The 18,085-nt window shown below is 40.2% G+C and overlaps 1 protein-coding gene across 1 annotated transcript in view; it reads left to right on the forward strand.

Annotated features, from left to right (window-relative positions):
• Positions 1-18,085, forward strand: part of atp8a1 (ATPase phospholipid transporting 8A1) — a 417,286-nt gene that overhangs the window by 269,058 nt on the left and 130,143 nt on the right. The window contains exons 22-23 of the mRNA XM_067988311.1: positions 5,245-5,383; positions 15,776-15,840. Coding sequence (XP_067844412.1) covers positions 5,245-5,383; positions 15,776-15,840 — 204 coding nt within the window. The remainder of the gene's footprint in view (positions 1-5,244; positions 5,384-15,775; positions 15,841-18,085) is intronic.

Consider the following 18,085-nt stretch of genomic DNA (forward strand, 5'->3'; position numbering starts at 1 on the left):
TTTTAAAAAGGAAGCGATATTTGAAAGAGAAAATTAAAATGGATGGGAACAGGCAAGGGGAATGGGAATAAGTGGATAGCTCTTTCAGAGGGCTGGCACAGGTGCAAAGGGCCAAAAGGCCTCTTGCTGTACTGTAAAATTAATTGATTCTACAGATAAGTACAGTGCATTGATCCAGTTTTAACTGGGCATAAGGATCGAAATGATTCAAAGTCACTCGAGTGTCTGTATTTCTAGAAAAGCCAACTTTGAAGCAATGTTCAATAGTATTTAATAATTTTACCACTATTTTGTATAAATTTATCAAAAATGTAGATTTAAGAATAGTGTATATAAGATGTAACACTAATTTTATTTAAGAAAGCATTTTATTCTTAGAAATATAGAAACATAGAAAATAGGAGCAAGAGTCGGCCCTTCGGGCCTGATCCGCCATTCAAAATGATCATGGCTGATCGTCTAACTCAGTACCCTGTTCTTGCTTTTTCCCCATATCCCTTGATCCCTTTAGCATTGAGAAATATATCTATCTTCTTGAATACATCTAATGACTTGGCCTTCACTGCCTTCTGTGGTAGAGAATTCCACAGGTTCACCACCCTCTGAGAGAAGAAATTTCTCCTCATCTCGGTTCTAAATGGCATACCCCGTATCCTGAGACTGTGACCCCTGGTTCTGGACTCCCCAGCCATCGGGAACATCCTCCCTGCATCTAGTCTGCCTAGTCCTGTTAGAATTTTATATGTTTCGATGAGATCACCTCTCATTCTTCTGAACTCTAGTGAATATAGGCCTAGTCGACCCAATCTCTCCTCATATGTCAGTCCTGCCATCCCAGGAATCAGTCTGGTAAACCTTTGTTGCACTCCCTCTATGGCAAGGACATCCTTCCTCAGATAAGGAGACCAAAACTGCACACAATACTCCAGATGTGGTCTCACCAAGGCCCTGTATAACTGCAGTAAGACATCCCTGCTCCTGTACTCAAATCCTCTTGTAATGAAGACCAACATACCATTCGCCTTCCTAACTGCTTGCTGCACCTGAATGCTCGCTTTCAGCGACTGGTGTAAAAGGACACCCAGGTCTCATTGCACCTCCCCTTTTCCCAATCTATCATCATTCACATAATCTGCTTTTCTGTTTTTACAACCAAAGTGGATAACCTCACATTTATTCACGTTATACTGCATCTGCCATGTTCATGCCCACTCACTCAACTTGTCTAAATCACATTGGAGCCTCTTTGCATCCTCCTCACAGCTCACATTCTACCCCAGCTTTGTGTCATCTGCAAACCTGGAAATGTTACATCTAGTTCCCTCATCCAAATCATTGATATATATTGTGAATAGCTGGGGCCAAGCACTGATCCCTGCGGTACCCCACTAGTCACTGCCTGCCACCTGGAAAAAGACCCGTTTATTCCTACTCTCTGTTTCCTGTCTGTCAACCAATTCTCAATCCATGCCAGTATATTCCCCCCAACTCCCATATGCTTTAATTTTGCACACTAACCTCGTGTGTGGGACCTTATCAAAAGCCTTCTGAAAATCCAAATACACCATATCCACTGGTTCTCCCTTATCTATTCTACTAGTTACATCCTCAAAAAACTCCAACAGATTTGTTAAGCATGATTTCCCTTTCATAAACCCATGCTGACTTTGTCCAATCCCGTTAATGCCTTCCAAGTGTTCTGTTATCACATCTTTTATAATAGACTCCACCATTTTCCCCACTACTGATGTTAGGCTAATTGGTCTGTAATTCCCTGTTTTTTTCTCTCCCACCTTTTTTAAATAGTGGGGTTACATTTGCCACCCTCCAATCTGTAGGAACTGTTCCAGAGTCTATAGAATTTTGGAAGATGATCACCAATGCATCCACTATTTCTAGGGCCACTTCCTTTAGTACTCTGGGATGTAGATTATCAGGCCCTGGGGATTTGTCAGCCTTTAGCCCCATTAATTTGCCTAGCACTTTTTTTTTTACTAATAATGGTTTCCTTCAGTTCCTCCCTCTCACTAGACCCTTGGTTCCCTAACATTTCTGGTAGGTTATTTGTGTCCTCCTTTGTGAAGACAGAACCAAAGTATGTGTTTAATTGTTCTGCCATTTCTTTGTTCCCCATTATAATTTCCCCCATTTCTGACTGTAAGGGACCTACATTTGTCTTCATTAATCTTTTTCTCTTGATATATTTATAGAAGCTTTTACAGTCAGTTTTTATGTTCCCTGCTAGTTTACTCTCATACTCTCTTTTTCCCCTCTTAATCAATCTCTTTGTCCTCCTTTGCTGAATTCTGAACTGTTCCCAATCCTCAGGCTTGCCGCTTTTTCTGGCAATTTTATAAGTCTCCTCTTTGGATCTAATACTATTGCTAATTTCTTTTGTAAGCCACGGTTGAGCCACCTTTCCTGTTTTATTTTTGCGCCAGACAGGAATGAATAATTGTTGTAATTCCTGCACACGTTCTTTAAATATTAGCCATTGCCTATCCACTGTCATCCCTTTTAGTAAAGTTCCTCAATCTATCACAGCCAACTCGCACCTCATACTTTCATAATTTCCTTTATTTAGATTCAGGACCCTAGTTTCAGATTCAACTACTTCACTCTCCATCTTAATGAGGAATTCTATCATGTTATGGTCGCTCTTCCCTAAGGGACCCCGCACAACAAGATTGTTAATTAATCCTTTCTCATTAGACAATACCCAGTCTAGGATCGCCTGTTCTCTAGTTGGTTCTAGAAAACCATCACGTACATACTCCAGGAATTCCTCCCCCACAGTATTATTGCTAATTTGATTTGACCATATGTATATTAAAGTCACCCATGATTATAGTTGTACCCTTCTTGCATGCGTCTCTAATTTCCTGTTTAATGCCCTCCCTTACATCTCCACTACTGTTTGGGGGCCTATAGACAACCCCCACCAACGTTTTCTGCCCCTTGGTGTTTCTTAGCTCCACCCATGCAGGTTCCACATCGTGATTTTCCGAGCCAATATCCTTCCTCGCTATTGCGTTGATTTCCTCCTTTACTAACAACGCTACCCCACCTCCTTTCCCTTTTTGCCTGTCCTTCCTAATTATTGAATACCCCCGAATGTTCAGTTCCCATCCTTGGTCATCCTGCAGCCATGTCTCCGTAATCACAACAATATCATAACCGTTAATATCTATCTGCGCTGATAATTCATCTACCTTATTATGAATGCTCCGCGCATTTAGACACAATGCCTTTAGACTTGTCTTTTTAAGATTGCTAGTCATCTTAGTTTTATTTTGCACTATGGCCCGATTTGTTTTTGGCCCTTGTTTTCTCTGCCTTCCACTATTGCTTCTTCCCTTTCTGTCTTTTGTTTCTATCCTTATTTCGCCCTCCTCTGTCTCCCTGTTCAGGTTCCCATCCCCCTGCTACTCTAGTTTAAACCTTCTCCAACAGCACTAGCAAACACCCCCGCGAGGACATCGGTCCCGATCCTGCTCTGGTGTAACCCAGGTGCAACAACATTAGGCATAACTGAATGCTCAAGTGAACAATTAAGTTAGATTTTACAGAAATGCACATAGATTGTTTGTTGTTAAACATTGATCGACAGTATAGATTAAAAAGCCAAAATTAAAAGAAAATGCAGGGAAGAATCATTTCATTATATATGCACCCATTTATGTAAAGCAAAATAAAAATCACCCATGGGATATTGTGATCGTATGGTGTGCTGGCAAACCAAAGCATGGAATGGTGGGTTATAGATTTAATATAAAAACAGAAATTGCTAGAAGTACACAACAGACCCAATAGCAAATATAAAGAGAAAAGACAAGTTAACGTTTTGGGTAGAATTCATCTGCATCTGCATCTGCATTTGCATTTTTGTTTGTGTGCTTAACCAGAACTGACCAGTTTTTCTCTATTAAAAACAGAGGAAAGTCATCTCTAAGCTAGTCTTACACATTTTCTACCAGACAGATCTGAGTAGCATCAGGTAAAAACCTGTAAGTGATTTGTTCACCCTCTGGGATTCAGTAGAACACAACTTGTGGAGATTATGAACTGGAGCAAAAATTACAGGGAGTCTTGGCTTCAAATAAGATGACTGACTATCCAAGAAATATTAATTTTGTAATGCTAATGTGCACTTAGCTGGTTCCTCTTGGTTAACATCCAGGACAGAAGAAATCCCAAAATGCAGGATTTCCGATGGCATCACTTGTTGTCGGTTCCATAGTTGACATCAGCTGAGTAATTTTGTTTATCCACATAGTGAGATCCTGATTTTGACGACAGGTAATTTTTGAGTGTCGACTGAATACTTATTCACAGGGAGGGTGGAACAGTCACCTCAGGCCACTGTCACTGACCTAGTGGACAATTTTTTTTTTATTCGTTCATGGGATGTGGGCATCGCTGGCGAGGCCGGCATTTATTGCCCATCCCTAATTGCCCTTGAGAAGGTGGTGGTGAGCCGCCTTCTTGAACCGCTGTAGTCCGTGTGGTGACGGCTCTCCCAGAGTGCTGTTAGGAAGGGAATACAGAGCAACATCGGCAGGCATCTGGGAGCAGCTCTCGATTTCATATTCTCATGTCAGGAAAGTTGTGCAGCACAGATGATAAATTCCACAAAAGAAAAGAAAATGGAATGCCACTGAACAAAATTGTCTAAAATTGTATGGAATTAGCCAAGTTTGGCATTATCCACAAGCTTTTTTAGTATTGTTCAAACAGCAAATGCTGGTGACTTTATGGAGTAATTGTCAAGAGAACATTGATTGAACAAAGAAGCTAAATTAACCTTTATAGTTGATGTTGAAGCATTTTGAGCTGATGACTACCTCTACTAAAAATTCCTTCACACCATCAAGCTCAATATTTCCTGCAATCCAATTGCCTAATGGTGTCATTAGCAATCAATAAACTACTGGAGAGTACAAAGAAGAAACAAATGGAGCTTAATGTTAGTCGGTATTGTATTTTTTGGTCACATTGGTGGCACTCAACTGCTGTATAATGTATACCCTCTTGAGTGTGGTCGAGTCATACCAGGGAATGTTGCTGAATGTGGTTAAAATTGGGTGGTTAATCAGACAAGTTCAATGTGGAATTCAAGTTTGCTGAAAATTGCAAACCCCATGTCCATATGGTTGCACTTAGTTTAGTAATCTCTGAGATAAATCCTTTGACAAGCTTATCTATTTGTCCTGCTACTAATTACTTTTCATGTCATTTTAATAGAATCTGCAGTTGCTTGGAGCTACAGCAATTGAAGATAGACTACAAGACAACGTTCCTGAAACCATAGAAACATTATCCAAAGCAGACATCAAAATTTGGATCCTGACAGGAGACAAGCAGGAAACCGCTATTAATATAGGTACAGCTGGAGTTACTGTTAATAATGTTCTACTGAAGGCTGTGTTTAATTTATAAATGCATGTCCTTACATAATACTGTTCTGGATAAACATGGAAACACCAAAAGTGCTATGTTTTTACTTAGTTAAAAGTCAAATAAAAATCTCTAACCTCTTCCACCAAAAGAAAGGAGGAATGTAGGTCATGTCTAGCCTCGCATCAGAACAATTGTCATAACTCGATTTGTTTTTGGACTTTTACCACCAGATGAAGACACTATCAGATTTTTTTTAAAACTTGGCAAAGCTGCAGAATGTGGTAAAATAGTTTCCTGTACAGTTTTATTTGTGGGGGAGGGGAAATGTCCAAGAGTATCTTCATATATATGACCACAAACTTATCCAAAAGTACATCATAGTTTATGTAAAGTTGTTCGGCAGAGCTTTTTGATCCCTATTTTATCGACAAGTAATATAATCTCATCTCTGCTGCATCACGTTCCTTATATATCATGATGTGCAGTAATAAAAATGCACTCTTCCAACAATATGATGAGGGGAAATTTATCAGTACAATTTTCTCCTCCTCTTGGCCTCTCCAACGCCCAAGGTTTTCACCATGTCACTGTGCATCTCAGGATGCAACATCTCCCTTTATATCTATCCTGAATGATTGACTCAACAGTGCGCGATGCTTGAGGTCTGCCATGAAGATGTGTGGCAGAAAATTAATAGACGCCAAGAAGTCTCCGTTCCAATCCCAGTAACATCTATTTTTTTTTAACGTTCATTCTTAGGTGTAGGCAATGCTGCATTTATTGCCCATTCCTAATTGCCCTGAGAAGTTGGTAGTCGGTGCCTTCTTGAGGTAGCAATTTTTTTTTATACAATAGAGTTACTTAATGCATTTGGTACCATCTGGCAATTGGACCCAAAATTCAACCATGTAGTGTGAACTAGAGTCACGTGTAGGGATGGGGCACGTTCCCTTCCCTGAAGGACATTAGTGAATGGGCAAGTTTTTATGACAGTGCAGCAGCTTCCATGGTCACTTTTTTTTCTGCAGTGCTAGTCTACAAATTACCAGATTGATTTATTTTAATTTTATAACTGGCATGGTGAGATTTGAATTCACAATTGCTAGGTTACTAGTACAGTACCATAGCCATTACATTACCATATCCTCGGGGACATTTTTCTTGACAAGGTTTTTCTGCCTTCTGATCAGTTTGCAGTACTTGGGGATTTGATAAGTCTATACAGGTATACCCTACAAAAAGTTATTTAGGAATTTTAAATTTGAAAAATGTAGCCACTTTTGCAGTATTGGTGCCCCACGTTTAATGTAACTATATAGCCACTGAGCTCTTTAACCATAGAATCGTAGAGAGGTTACAGCTCGGAAGGAGGCCATTCATCCCATTGAGTCCACGCTGGCTCTATGCAAGAGCAATCCAGCTAGTCCCACTCCCCCGCCCTTTCCCTGTAGCCCTGCAAATTTTTTACTTTCAAGTACTTATCCAGTTCCCTTTTGAATCTGCCTCCTCCACCCCCACAGGCAGTGCATTCCAAATCCTAACCACTTGCTGTGTTAAAAAAAAAAAGTTTTTCCTCATGTCACCTTTGGTTCTTTTGCCAATCACCTTAAATCTATGTCCTCTGGTTCTTGACCCTTCCACCAATGGGAACAGTTTTTCTTTATCTACTCTATCTAGACCCTTCATGATTTTGAATACCTCTATCAAATCTCCTTGCAACCATCTCTGTTCCAAGGAGAACAACCCCAGCTTCTCCAGTCCATCCACGTAACTAAAGCCCCTCACCCCTGGAATCATTCTAGTAAACCTCTTCTGCACCCTCTCTAAGGCCTTCACCTCTTTCCTGAAGTGCGGTGCCCAGAACTATATACAATACTCCAGTTGTGGCCGAACCAGTGTTTTGTAAAGGTTCATCATGACTTCCATACTTTTGTACTCTATGCCTCTATTTATAAAGCCCAGGATCCCGTATGCTTTTTTAACCGCTTTCTCAACCTGCCCTGCCACCTTCAATGATTTGTGCACATATACCCCCAGGTCTCTCTGTTCCTGTACCCCTTTTAGAATTGTGCCCTCTAGTTTATATTACCTTTCCTCATTCTACCTACGGAAATATATCACTTTGCATTTTTCTGCATTAAATATCATCTGCCACATGTCCATCCATGCCACTAGCCTGTCCATATCCTCTTGAAGTCTATCACTAGCCTCCTCACTGTTTACTTCCCTACCAAGTTTTGTGTCATCTGCAAATTTTGAAGTTGTGCCCTGTACACCCAAGTCCAAGTCATTAATATATATCAAGCAAAGCAATGGTCCCAGTACTGACCCCTGGGGAACACCGCTGTACACCTCCCTCCAGTCTGAAAAACAATCGTTCACTACTACTATCTGTTTCCTGTCCCATAGCCAATTCTGTATCCATGTTGATACTGTTCCCTTTATTCCATGGGCCGCAATCTTGATGATAAGCCTACCGTGCAGCACTTTATCAAACGCCTTTTGAAAGTCCATGTACACTGCATCAACTGCATTGCCCTCATCTACCCTGTTGCTTTCCTCATCAAAAAACTCTTTTATTAGGTTAGTTAAACACGATTTGCCTTTAAGAAATCCATGCTGGCTTTCCCTAATTAATCCACACTTATCCAAGTGACTGTTAATTCTGTCCTGGATTATCGTTTCTAATGGTTTCCCCACCACTGAGGTTAAACTGACTGGCCTGTTGTTGCTGGGTTTATCCATACAATCTTTTTTCAATAAGGGTGTAACATTTGCAATTCTCCAGTCCTCTGGCACCACCTCCGTATCTACGGATGTTTGGTAAATTATGGCCAGCCCACATTAACAGAACCAGTCAAACAGTAAGTGGAATACAACTTCAACAAGGGGGATGGAATTTGCTCCTGCTGATGTCTGGATCATGAGATTACTCTCTCAATTTAGTTGGGGTAGACAACGTAATGGGAGGTGATATCTTAACTGTCAAGTGTTAAGAGGGGAAATCCCCCACGCGATGGTCAGGACCATAACCACAACACAAGCATCCAACTGGAGGTGGTTTAGGCCATTTTCAGAAGTTATGGTGTCCAGAGATTTGTTTGCCTCTCTAAAATCAGCAGCTCCCATGTTTTGTTTTGAAGACACTGGGGCTGTGTCAGCTTGGAGACTGCATGGAATATCTTCTTGGACCTAAGGATTATTGTATGCGCTTTCTCAGTGTTTTCTGTAGTTTAAAAGGTTCAAGCTGAGTGTAAGTTATTGTTCCTTATTATTGTTCTTGCAAACTGTGCCATCGCATCTGAGAACTAATGAGCAGAGGTGAGACCCCATGGCCTCCAGCAATGAGCTCGTACAGTTTGGATACCTCAAATATGGCATCCAATTCCATAAAAAATGGTTATTGAAAGACAATAACTATTGGATTAGCGTTTCTGTCCCCCAATATAGGATGCCTTGATTAGTTCCTACATGGCATCCACTAACAGAACATGGATGAAGTTTGTGCAGAGATGTTTTACTAAGATGGTTAGTTCTGTCTCATTTGCTGTCCTGCATATTCTGAAATACCATAGTACCATAGACTGGTTACAGCACAGAAGGAGACCATTGAGCCTGTGCTGGCTCTTTGTAAGAGCAATCCAGTTAGTCCCATTCCTCCGCTCTTTCCCCATGGCCCTGAACATTTTTCCCTTCGAGTATTTATCCGATTCCTTTTTGGAAGCCATTATTGAATCTACTTCCACCACCCTTTCAGGCAGCGCATTCCAGATCATAACTACTTGCTGCGTAAAAGAAGTGTTTCCTCACGTCACCTTTGGTTCTTTTGCCAAGAACCTTAAATCTGTGCTTGTGTCCTCTGGTTCTTGATCCTTCCACCAATGGGAACAGTTTCACTTTATTTACTTTATCTAGACCCTTCGTGATTTTGAACACTTCTATCTGATCTCTTCTTAACCATCTCTGCTCTGAGGAGTACAACACCAGCTTCTCCAGTCTGTCCATGTAACTGAAGTGTCTCATTGCTGAAACCATTCTAGTAAATTTTTTCTACACCCTTTCTAAGGCCTTCACATCCTTCCTAAAGTGCGATGCCCAGAATTGTACACAATACTCCAGTTGTGGCCTAGCCAGTGTTTTATAACTTCCTGGCTCTTGTACTCTATGCCTCTAGTTATAAAGCCCAGCATCCCATATGCTTTTTTAACTGCTTTCTCAACTTATCCTGCCACCTTCAAAGACTTGTGCACATATACCCTCAGGTCTCTCTGTTCCTGCTCCCCCTTTAGAATTGTACCATTTAGTTTACATTGCCTCTCCTCATTCTTCCTGCCAAAATGTATCACTTTGCACTTCACTGTGTTAAATTTCATCTGCCATATGTCTGTCCATTCCACCAGCCTGTCTATGCCCTCTTGAAGTCTATCACTATCCTCCTCACCGTTTACTACACTTCCAAGCTTTGTGTCATCTGCAAATTTTGAAATTGTGCCCTGTACACCCAAGTCCAACTCATTAATACATATCAAAAAAAATTAGTAGTCCTAGTACCGACTCCTGGGGCACACCACTGTATTACTTCCTCCATTCCGAAAAGCAACCGCATCTCCAGCATCTGTTCAACATTAGTTTGAAACCTAGTCCAATTTAGAGTTGTGTTAGGCTATTTCGGTATTTGTATTTGGACCATGAAAGGATCACCTGTTGATGACCCTTTTATACATGCACAATTAGTCTCGCACTGGTTTTCAGTTTGAACCTTTAATTTAGTTCTTGACAAGTTAATGCACTCAGGTTTCTTTTGGTCAAGAAATTTTTCCATCATTTTATCTGCCGCTGCATACGTCAAAACCAGAATGTTGTTTCTATTATGTAAGTGCTTGCACATCATTAATTGGTTCAGTCTGTCTCTCGGAGCAATTTATACAGCCTTGGCATTTATTCGTTTACTATGGTGTACAGGCCAATGTTAAACTGGTGACAAAGCAGCAGTTAGCCAAATGGAGGGTTTAGTGCATCCTACACTGTTGCCATCTTGTAGGGGTGAGGCCCAAGGGCAGGTTAAAGGTCATTCCACAGCAACTTTCTGGCATTTCTCAGTCAGGTTCCCATTAGTAGCACATGCAAGGCTGCCACATGGAGCAGTTCTTGCACTTTTACGAAATATTACTCCCTGGTTTAACTGCAGCACATGATGGCCCTTTTGACAGATCTAGACAGCTGGTGTTACACCTCCTGCAGGGAGACCACCTCCCTGCTAAACCTGTGCTACTACAACAACATTGGATACTTACAGAGTGCCTTTAATATAACAAACATCTCAAGATGTTTTACAGAAAAACAAGAGTAATAAACACTGAACTATGGATGGGGGTTTAGGAGAAGCGACTAAAGGCTAGGTCAAAAGATAAGTGGTGGGAACTTTTCAAAAAAGGACAAAGAAGTAGATAGGCAGCGGGATTTCGGAAATGGAGAGTAGGGCCAAGTTGGCCAAAGGCTCTGCTACCAATAGTGGAGCAAAGGGAGGGGAGAGGGAAAGCAAAGTTGGAGAACTAGAGAGTGCAGGAAAGAGGAGCGAAACTATGGAGGGATGTTAAGATGAGGACAGTCATCGAGGATGGGGCTGGTGGGTAAGCCTGACTGTGCAGGATGAAGAAAACTGAACTTTCAAGCAACTTTAGTAAGGGAGGAGACTGGAGTTCCATCTCATGCCAGAGGAGATAATGTGGCCAAGAACATGAGAGGACTACAGTAAGCAATTAAGGGTAAGATGAGGTAGTTGTTTAGATTTGCGAGAACCATGAACGAAGTGTATTTGTGGTGCTGAAAGAAACTATATTTTCAATGGTCCATTTAAGACTGTGGAGGAGGTCAAAAGGTAAGGTTTCAACATTGTGCTTTGAGACGACTGGAGGTTATGAGCACTGAAAATGTGCAACCTGAAGGAAGTTTGAGTGTCTAGAATGGTTAAGGTTAGATCATAAGTGGAAGAGGTAACTGATATGAAGGTTGTAAACAATTTTACAACACCAAGTTATAGTCCAGCAATTTTATTTTAAATTCACAAGCTTTCGGAGACTTCCTCCTTCCTCAGGTAAATTTACCTGAGGAAGGAGGAAGTCTCCGAAAGCTTGTGAATTTAAAATAAAATTGCTGGACTATAACTTGGTGTTGTAAAATTGTTTACAATTGTCAACCCCAGTCCATCACCGGCATCTCCACATCATGATATGAAGGTGGTGGAGAGTATGAAAGGGTAAAAAGGATTGAGGTCTGATGAGCCAGAGGTAATGAAAAAGTTAAAGATTGAGCCAACAACAGCACAAGAAGAAACTAGGTAACCATGAAACATAGATTTGGGGAGAGGCCATATGATGGTAATATTTTTAGCCCAGAGCTTTTAAGGTTGCTGATAATTTACGAGCTAACAGCAGCCTTCTCCATAACGTATAAATTATTGATGGAAGGGAAGCAGGATGGTAATTTGAAGAGCGGAATGACTCCTCTTGGAGAATAGGATGAACGCAAACAAATTTCCAAGAAGCAGCAAAGGCAAAGTAGGTGTAAGAGAGATTGAAGAGACGGCACAGGTAAATTCAAAGGCACACATCTTGAATGATAGGAGATATATCATTGGGGAATTGAAGTATTATTTGGAGTCCACGAGGTGGAGAATTCAATTAGCCTGGCATAGATAAAGGTTGAAATTAAGTCTGAGATTTCTCTGTTTGGATGTAAAGGCATTCCATTCTAGAGTTGTCCTGTAGCCCCACTATTGTCCCATAAATAAGTATCGTAAAGTTCTTCTTTGCCGTCTCCTTCAGTTGCAAGGTGACTTTAGGATTTCCAAACTGGTGTGGTTTCCCACTCAACCAACGGTAGGTCCATACCATTTTCTCTCCTTACTGTACCATCATATGGTTTTCTGGATCCAGTAACTTGGCTGTGAACTGCTGAAGTTTTTCTAAGTGTGTTGTAGTTTTGAATATAGCCCAGGGGATTCAAGTTCCAAGCCACAGGTTTTTGAAGCAAATCTTTGAGGTACCATAATGGGGGGGGGGGGGGGGGGCAGTGCATTGTTCCTACCTAGTAAGTGTCAATTTAGCCATTTGGTAACACTCCCACCTCAGGAACTTGTGCACATAATCTAGATTACACTTCACTGCAGTACTGAAGGTGTGCTGTATTGTCAGGTGCTGGCTTTTGCTTGAGATGTTAAAATGTGACCCTGTCCACCTCTTCAATTGTAAGGAGTTCTCCAGGTATCCTGGGCCAATGTTCCTCCCTCAACCAAAAACAACATTAGCTGATCATTTGCTGTTTGTAGGACCTTGCTGTATGAAAATGGGCTATCGTGTTTGCCAGCATAATAGAAATTCATTGGTTGTTAGGAGGTATTAAGGCAGTATATAAATACAAGTTCTGAATTCCTGCACCCCTTGGTTGGAGATCTTTCTTTCTGCCCTCTCTGACCCCAGGAATATTGAGTCCATTGACACTCACCTTTTCTCTATCTTTTGATGATAAATTCTTTGAGATCACTGTATGCCTTTCTCATAATACACTAGTCAGAATTGTACCCAGTACTCCAGATGGGGCTGAACCAGCACACTACTAACTCAATCGCTTCCTGAGATTGAGCTCTACTTCTCTTGCTATACAACAGAAGATCCTACTTGCTCTTTTTACTGCTGTTGCGCATTTTGCTGATGGTTTCAGTGATCTATCAGTGCTCATGAACTTACCTGCTGTGTTGTGTTCTGTAGATTAATCCCATTTATCTTATATTTCCACTGTTTCCTTTCCCAACAGTAGGTGACATCTACCATTCATCAGCCTAATCTATTTGGTCCTTCTGTATTAGAATAGCCTCTTCCCTGTTGTTTCAGTATCATCTAGTTTGGTGGTATCTGCAAATTGAGAGGGTTTTGCTTCTGTTCCCACTTCCAAGTCATTTATATACAGTGTAAACAGCGTTGGGAATTTCCTTGGGGGTTCTGCATCTATGAAGGGTTTCAGCTAAAGTTACAGAGGCTGATCAGGAGAGCTCCCAAGGAAATTCTCGGTAAAGATGTAATCGGAGTCGCTGAATTCCTTTTTTAAAAAAAATTAAAACATTTCATTCTCACACACCTGTCTTCAGCTTTGTAAAAGTGATGGTAACGGAAAGGGGAAGACTGGTAATAAAAATGCCCACGACATATTAAAAAATATTTTTATAGGTACTAAAAGATGAAGCAGGCCATTCAGCCCAGTTTGGTCCATCTATCCAAAATATCCCTAAAGATTTGCGTCCTCTAATGCAGCATCCATTTGGTTCTTAAATAATTCCAGGGTTTTCGCCGCCACTACTGTGTCTGGGAGTCCATTCCAATTACTGACCAGTCTCTGTGAAGATGAATTTCCTAATATCGGTCCTAAATTATCTTTTACTGGTTTGAACCTCTGGCCCCTTTGTTCTACTCACAATTTTAAGTAAATTTCTATGTTTACCTTTTCCAAACTGTTAAATATCTTGTATGCCATTAGAAGATCACCTCTCCATTGCCTCCTTTCAAGGCCTTTCCTCACATCGCACACCTTTGACACTAGAGATCAGCCTCATGGCTCCTCACTGCATCATCACCAATGCTTAAATATCTCCCTTGTGTCTTAGTGATCAGCACTGGAAACAAAGTACAAGATTAGGTCTCCAAAGATCCGTAGGGGTTTCGCTGGACTCAAGCCATAACTCCGGTGGAACCCACTGGAATAGAGATCCAGATCTTCTGGGCAGCTTTGAAAGGGGTGGAATCTCTGCCTTTCCCCTTAAGAAGCAAATGGTGCCTCAGGGGCGTGGTCCAGGGTGAGGACTCCCTACCCTTCTTAAAAATCTGAATTACTTCAAGAAATATTCACAACTTCTTTCATTTTCCCAGTTTTAAACTAGTCCTCATTTTAATTGGCTTGATTTTCTCCACCATGACATGTACAATATGTGTGCCAATCACATTTCATATTGTACTGAACCATAAATAAAGAGATCCTTTTTCATTTCCATTAAAGTCTAAACCAGAAATTTAAATTACCTCTTTTTACCTCCCTCCGTCTTTGCTTCCTCTTACAATCTACAGGTTCTTAAAGTTCTCTTGCTATCACTACTTGATTTACCTCGTGTTCTCTCCTGCATTATGGGCTTTGGCCCCTCACCTAAGTAATCAAAGAAATTCAGCAGTTTGCATGTGTATGATTGTCAAGAATATCAAAGTGAATTTAGTGATAAAACACAATTTTTGCTTAAAACTATTTAGAGTTTAGGTAATTGTTCTTATGGGAAGACTTTTTTTAATTAGTCAGCTTGTGATGGTGACAATAATGCCATCAGATTAATGTTACCTGATTAGCTCCATATGTTCTATCTAAAAGTCAGATGATAATGCATTGAAATTGTTTCTAAACAGCTTTCCCACATCCTTCCTCCCCCATGAGACAGCACTTTTAATTCATTTTTTTCAATATCCTGTCTTGTAAATTTACTTCATGTTTTTAAATGTTATGTTGCAGAAGATGCTAGCATTTTGAAATCTGTAAATGCTATGCAGTGCTCAATGATTAGCAAATGGAAAATAAAAAAGATGATAAAAGAAACTAAACTTTGCATTTTGTAGAAATCGACTTTTCATGTTGCACTAAGGTTTTCATGTCTCTTCTTGATTGGACTTTTTTTTGTTTCCCAAACCATTTTTATCAATTGTTGTCTTTCCCACAGGAAGAACTGGGGGTGGGGAGAGATTTGAGCATTTCATACTATTCTAGTTTATTCATTCCTTCAGACAATAGTGTTGGAAAAATGTTCCGATCCACAAATTAATAGTTTGTGTGACTATTTGCTTCTTGTCGCACTTAGACTGTTTTCATCTCTGAAAATTATATATATTAAGATGTTTGAATGAGGAGGCTGATTCTCTAATAGTGATGAGCTTTGATCTTTGAATCAATTATTATCTGATAATTAACAGAGCAACCTAACATTTTCAACACTGATCAGTAAATTGGACTATACTAATAGGAGTACAAAAACAAGATAATGCTTAAATTCATGAGAGAACACATTTGTATAAAGTACTTTTCTAAATACCTCTATTAAAATCTGCAAGTTAAAAGTACAGATCTGATCAATGTACAGGTTTTGTTACATTACTGTACAATTCACTATATTTGCACCTGAGCTTTAATGATCCACAGCAGAAAGAAAACGTCTTAATCACAAGTCACATCCCCAGGGTTCACTGGTCATAAAACTATATTGTAGTGGAAGTTATACAACAGATTTATACAGTTTGTATTTCTAATGAAACGCTAACTAAAGTTTTTTTGTTTCATATTTCCTAAATAGGACACTCATGTAAACTTCTGACCAAAAACATGGGTCTTATGGTTCTAAATGCGCCTACTCTCGATGTAAGTACTTGAAATCTCTATGATATTGTGTCCAGCAAATTGAAGAAATGAATTGTTCACATTAAATCCTGAATAATATAATTAAATCATGAAAGTAAATCCAATTTTTAAAAAATTCATTGGAGTATAAATCCGTCTTGGGCGGTAGTGCAATACGGCCAATTTCCATATCGGCCGCCCGTTTTGAGCTCTGTTTGATTTTATTTTCCATTGAAGTTACTATGTGAGTTTTCAGGTCAGTGACGCTGAATGATTTGAGTTTCTGATCACCCACTGTGACTTCTCCCAGCAGAACCAAAGGAGGAAACTCAAAGTCTGGAATAGCATTTGGCTTCAATATCTATTTACCTGAAGCAGTCCTACACATTGGATACTTGTGTATAAATGTAGTTGAGTAAAGCTGGGATGTTTTTCTGTGATATTCATATTATTTGCCTGTGAAATTTTTAGCTTCACTACCAAATGACTCTTAATCGCCTTAATCAATTTAATTTTGACAGTTAAATACCATGTTTTAATTAGTTTTTAATGAATAAGAGAATCCTTTCTATTGTCAGTAGTCATTGTGCTGATGTCTGAGCATTTGTGAAAACATGCAAAGAATTCTAGCATTTGTACTTTGTGAATGAAAGAGGCAAATTACAGACTTTTCTTACTAATTTTTCTCCCTTTTTCCAAAGGCATTGACTGTTTGCCGGAGTGCTAGTTGCCTTCTGGTACCTGACCAGTTAGTCATTATTCATACATGACTGTGACTGTTAGCAAGCAACTCGGCCACAGGGCATCGTAGCAGAGCTTGATACTGTATTTGCTTAATGTTCACACCTGCGCACTTCAGTCAGGGGTCACTGGATCGCACAAGAAACCTGACTGAGTTTCACTTCTGTAATCCTGAGGCCACTTGTACCACACCTACTACTGTACTGGCTGAGATCAGCTAATTCAGCATGGACCAGAGTTCAGCCTGAGAATTTCCTGTTCTATGGCTTGGCTGCTTGCTGGATAAATCCACTTAGCCACTGGCAAAACCCCAAACTGCAGATTTAACAAGCACTAAAAGATTAGAAATCTTAATGTCATGGGAGCAGTGTTGTGGTTTAATGCCTCCTTTACGTTACATGGCTGCCTCAATGGAAGGGTTTTCATAATCTAAAAGTGGCATTAGACTTCAGGCTGCCATGTGAGATTCTATTTGCTAAAATAGTTAAAATTTACACTCCTCCTTCCCATGCTAGCTAGATCAGGTGGCCTGTTATTCTGCCCAATAGGGTTGCTGCTATTCCTTTATACTTCCATTATACTGGAGTTTTAGTGCTGCATTTATATCACTGTGTTCATAAGTATGGCACTAAAGTTCAAGTATAAACTTCCTGCTGCTCTTCAGTATGCTAATGAGGCTAAGACCTCCACAATTGCATAATTTCAGTGTACCTGTGCTAAATCAGGGAACCAAGACAGCACCCAGGAACTACTGTGTCATGACATGCATAATGCCCTTGTTTGATATGTTGCCTGTATGACTTTGCTCAACTTGAATGGTTTGCCCTTTTATGCTGGTCACTGATTTTGACCATCTGGCTCATTCCAAATTAGGGAGAATAACCACCTAACTACATTGGGGGAAATGGGTGTGGGTGCATGTATTTATGTGTACACGCACATTTCAGCGGAACATGTTCACTAAGTATGCTGGGATCATATCAGAAGAACTTGAGTTGGACAATTTATATTAAGTAGATATAATAGATGGTGGAGGAATCACACCAGCTCCCCACACACCTCTCCAAAAATAACCTAACCAATTAAACAGTTTCTCCTTGTAGTTTATTGAATTTGTGTGTAAATATAATTAAGGATAGGGTGACTGAACACCTCGAGAATTTTCAGTTAATCAGAGAGAGCCAGCATGGATTTGTGAAAGGTAGGTCATGCCTGACAAACCTGATTGAATTTTTTGAAGAGGTGACTAAAGTAGTGGACAGGGGAATGTCAATGGATGTTATTTATATGGACTTCCAGAAGGCATTTGATAAGGTCCCACATAAGAGACTGTTAGCTAAGATAGAAGCCCATGGAATCGAGAGAAAAGTACGGACTTGGTTAGGAAGTTGGCTGAGCGAAAGGCGACAGAGAGTAGGGATAATGGGAAGGTACTCACATTGGCAGGATGTGACTAGTGGAATCCCGCAGGGATCTGTCTTGGGGCCTCAATTATTCACAATATTTATTAACGACTTAGATGAAG

The sequence above is a fragment of the Heptranchias perlo genome, chromosome 1 (genome assembly GCF_035084215.1).
Source record: "Heptranchias perlo isolate sHepPer1 chromosome 1, sHepPer1.hap1, whole genome shotgun sequence".
Taxonomy (NCBI): Eukaryota; Metazoa; Chordata; class Chondrichthyes; order Hexanchiformes; family Hexanchidae; genus Heptranchias; species Heptranchias perlo.